The 4,897-nt window shown below is 43.5% G+C and overlaps 1 protein-coding gene across 1 annotated transcript in view; it reads right to left on the bottom strand.

Annotated features, from left to right (window-relative positions):
• KIF5C (kinesin family member 5C) overlaps positions 1 to 4,897 on the bottom strand; it is a 58,229-nt gene that overhangs the window by 53,111 nt on the left and 221 nt on the right. Inside the window, exon 2 of the mRNA XM_014312343.2 lies at positions 1,746 to 1,836. Coding sequence (XP_014167818.1) covers positions 1,746 to 1,836 — 91 coding nt within the window. The remainder of the gene's footprint in view (positions 1 to 1,745; positions 1,837 to 4,897) is intronic.

The raw sequence follows: 4,897 nt of genomic DNA on the forward strand, positions 1-4,897 counted from the left end.
TCTTATTTTTTAATTTGTAACAGTTTTATTTTTATATTATTCCATTATTTTATTATTTTATTTTATTGTATTATAACATCACTCCAGGGCTGCTCTGCTCTCCCTCCACCCCTGTCTTGCGCTCTCCCCTTCATCCTTCCCTTCCTCATTCTCTCCTCCTCTCTTCTCCCTCTTTTCCTTCTCCTTTTCTTCCCCTCCCCAGCCCTGCCTTTCAAAACACCTGCAAAGTCCAAATCCACACATCTGAGCTCTACCTTCACCCAGGATTTTGGGAAGTTTTTGCCATTCCATTTGGTTCATAAAGACAATTCAGCCAGCAATTCAGCTGCTCTGAAATCAAAATAAATCCTCTCGCAAAGGATTTCATTCCTCTCACCATTTTCAGAGCCAAACCAACTCCCACAGGGGATATAAAAACCCTCCCCAAATCCACAAGAGCACGCCCTGGAGGGCTGGAACAGCTCCCCAAGCTCCCAGTGCTGTGCCAGCAACCTGAACTGATGATCCCTGAGCTCCACAAATGCAGTTTTTATTCAAGGCTCTCCCATCTGAGGCAGAACTGCTGAAATCAGACCCCTCTGAGAAGAATTCTGCTCATTTCTGCTCTCCAACACCAACTAATTTCCCCTCTGGTCCTTCCCCCATCACCTGGGCTACCCCAGGGTGGGTTCCTCGAGGCTGATCGGAGAGAGCCAAACAATTTCCTGCAGAGGGTTTGGAGCAGGACCCCAAAAAAAGCAAAATAAAAACCAAGGGCAGGACTTTGGAGGGGACAGGGACACGCCACAAGGCCAGGGAACAGCGAGGGCTCTGCTCATAACCCAGTACTGGGTGATGCAGGGGGGTCACACATCCAAACCTCTGCTCCAGGGGTGTTTGGACAGAAAAATAAAAAAAACCCAAAAAACTCCTGGTGGGATTTTTGGGGTGTCCTGTGCAGGGCCAGGAGCTGAGGTGAGGATGCTGTGGGTGCTCTCCAGCTCAGCATCTTCACTTTGATAGTTTGATGTTGACAGTTTCAGCAATATCAGCAAGGATGGATCATCCAGCACCAGAACCAAGTGGGAGGGTGATTATTATTTTTATATTAGTATAGAAATATTACATCAAATATTATTTAGATTATTATATAAAATATTGTATATTTTTTAAATTATAGAGGATTACAGCCTGTGATTAAAATGCACCCCAAAAATTGGACTGTCAAGTGAAAACCTTGCAATTTCCACAGTTGATGAAGGTTTTGTTCCAAGAACCAGGGTGTTTCCCAGGAGGTACCTGTGCTCTCATTCAGTTTGAAATTCAAACTCTCTGAATACAGAGCAACTCCCAAACCAGGCCCTTCCATGGCCCCACTCAGTTTTACATCCACCCATTTTACATACCCACTCCAGTTTTACATGCACTCAATCCTCCCACTCAATTCTACAGGAATTCCACTCTCATCCTGCACTGAACTGCACCAAAACCACACCTTTTGCCCCTTATATCCCAAAACCCAAGATTTTGTGTGGGATAACAAGGAGAGAACACAGAACAACTGCTGCAATTCCTTTAGCTCATCTCTTTGTTGTTGGTTTTTTTTTTTTTTTTAACCCAGACAACCCCTTAAAAAAAGGAATTAATTGGAATTGCTGATGCTAAACTCTCCAAACATCCATTATCCAGAGTTCAAACAGCTCAAGGGCACAGAGCCATCCCTTTCCCTGCCCTAAGGAGGGACAGTAACCAAGGACAACACCTACCTTTGACAATCTGCTTGGCACAGGCATTATAAACTTGTTCCTGCGTTGTGTTGGGAGGTAACACCCTGTCAAAGACATAGGGCTTCCCTTGCTGCAAAAACAAAAAAGAGAAATTCCATGAGATCAAGAACATTTCTTGCACTTTACCAGCCCAGTTTCCCAGCCTGGAACGCAGCATTTCCCACAGAGGAAGCTGGGCAGTGCACTGCACAGAGGAATATTTCGTGGGCTGAACACATGGGACATTTTGGGTGCTCCAAAGCCTTTTTTTTGGTTTTTTTTTCTCTCTGTGGCTGGTAAATAAAAGGTGGCAGATGCTCCCTGCGTGCTCACACTGGGGTCACAGCCATGGATGTGGGACACAATCAGCTGGAACAGCAGGAGTTGGGTATTTCCTTCCCCTCCTGGGAATTCAGGGGGAATAGCCGTTAGTTAAATATAAATATTGGGGAAATAGCCAGGTAAATATTGGGGGAATAATCCTGTAAGTATTGGGGGAATAATTCTGTAAGTATTGGGAGATAACCCTGTAAATATTGGGGGAATAAACCTGTAAATATCAGGGGAATAGCCAGGTAAATATTGGGGAAATAATCCTGTAAGTGTTGGGGGAATAATCCTGTAAGTATTGGGGGAATAATCCTATAAGTATTGGGAAATAACCCTGTAAATATTGGGGGAATAGCCCTGTAAATATTGGGGGAATAATCCTATAAGTATTGCGAGATAACCCTGTAAATATCAGGGGAATAGCCAGGTAAATATTGGGGAAATAACCCTGCAAATATTGGGGAAATAACCCTGCAAATATTGAGGAAATAATCCTGTAAATATTGGGGGAATAGCCCTGTAAATATTGGGGAAATAACCCTGTAAATACTGGGGGAATAGCCTTGTAAATATTGGGAGAATAATCTTGTAAATTGGGGAAATAGCCATGTAAATTTTGGGGGAATCAACCTGCAAATATCGAGGGAACAAACCTGTAAATATTGGGTTAATAATCCTGTAAATTTTGGGGCAATCAACCTGTAAATACAGGGGAATAACCCTGTAAATATTGGGACAGTAACCCTGTACAGAAATACTGGGGGAAATAGCCATGTAAGTTTTGGGGAAATAATCCTGTAAAAACCAAAGGAAAACCCCTGTAAATATTTGGACTATAACCCTGTAAATATTGGGTGAATAATCCAGTAAATATTGAGGGAATATCCATGTAAATATTGGGGCAATAACCCTGTAAATACTGAGGGAATAATCCAGTAAATATTGGGGGAATAGACATGTAAATATCAAGGGAATAACCACGTAAATATCAGAGGAATAATCCTGTAAATATTAGGGGAATAGTTATGTAAATATTGGAGAAATTGCCATGTAAATATTGGGGGAATAATCCTGTGAATATCAGGGAAACAGCCACGTAAATATTGAGGAAATTGTAATGTAAGTATTGGGGGAATAACAGTGTAAATATCAGGGGAATAACCCTGTGAATATTGGGGGAATAATCCTGTAAATATTGAGGCAATAAACCTGTAAATATTGGGGAAATAGCCAGGTAAATATTGAGGAAATTGTAATGTAAGTATTGGGGGAATAAGAGTGTAAATATCAGGGGAATAATCCTGCAAATATTGGGGGAACAATCCTGCAAATATTGGGGGAATAGCCACATAAAAATTGAGGAAATTGTAATGCAAGTATTGGGGGAATAACCGTGTAAATATAAGGGAAATAATCCTGTGAATATTGGGGTAATAATCCTGTAAATATCAAAGGAAAAACCCAGTAAATATTGGGGCAATAACCCTGTAAATAGCAAGGGAATAATCCTGTAAATATCAAGGGATTAACCCAGTAAATATTGGGAGAATAATCCTGTAAATATTGGGGAATAATCCTGTAAATATTGGGGCAATAACTCTATAAATATTTGCAGAAGTTTTGCTGTTCACTCCTACAAGCCAGTAAAAGCTGTGCTGTAAGAACAGCCCAGAGCTGGGAGAAAATGAAATTTGCTGTCCCGAGTTCAGCTGAGCCCAAGGTGACCCAGAGCTGTCCCAGCACAGCCCCAGCACCCCACTGGTTTCATTTCCCTGCTGAAAACACAAATGTGCCACCAAAAGCACAGCTCGCACCCAAACCTGGAGCCCAGCCCAGCCACAGCACCCTGAACTGGGATTTTATTCAGGGATTGCTGGGATTTTATTCAGGAATTGCTGATTTTATTCAGGGATTGCTGAGATTTTATTCAGGAATTGCTGGGATTATACAGGAATTGCTGGGATTTTATCCAGGAATTGCTGATTTTATTTAGGAATTGCTGGGATTTTATTCGGGAATTGCTGATTTTATTCAGGGATTGCTGGGATTTTATTCAGGGATTGCTGGGATTTTATTCAGGCATTGCTGGGATTTTATTCAGGCATTGCTGGGATTTTCACCCCCAGCACCAACAAATCATTTCCCACATTGTGGGAAGGGCTCCACAATGACATTTTGGAGGGGCTGGTGTCACCCCAAGCTCCACAGTGACATTTTGGGAGGGCTGGTGTCACCCCAAGCTCCACAATGACATTTTGGAGGGGCTGGTGTCACCCCAAACCCCGAGCTCCCTGATTCCCAAGCGACATTCCCACAGGGATACACAAGAAAACCTTGATCCCTCCTTGCAATAACTGTCGCTGCTCACAAGGCACACACACCCCTAAAATCAGATTTTTGGGGCACTTCAAAGGCTGATCAGTCCCTCAGACCCAGCACAAAATCTCCATTTAAATCACAAATCCTTTATCCAACGCGGATGTGCAGAATCCTCCTCATCTCCCATCAGAGCTCCTGCTGTTCCCCCTTTGCCAAGGCACCACTAACCAGAAAACCAAGACAAATTAACCCCTTCCAAGCTGGGGAGGCAGCTGGAACCCCATTTCAGCTCAGGGAGGTGCCACCAGTGCCACTGGCAGCGAGGCTCTGCTCAATTCCTGCTTTTGTCACGCTTTGGTTCGACCTCCAGAGATGCCACCAGGAGCTCCTGCTCCTTCAGCTCGGGGGAAAAGGAGGCAGGGAGGCTGAGCCTGTGATGTGTGACCCTGTTCCAGCCTGGGCTTTGGAGTTCCGGGATGAGGAGGGGATTTCCAAGCGGTTGA

This window comes from Geospiza fortis, unplaced genomic scaffold (genome assembly GCF_000277835.1).
Source record: "Geospiza fortis unplaced genomic scaffold, GeoFor_1.0 scaffold112, whole genome shotgun sequence".
In the NCBI taxonomy this organism is placed as follows: domain Eukaryota; kingdom Metazoa; phylum Chordata; class Aves; order Passeriformes; family Thraupidae; genus Geospiza; species Geospiza fortis.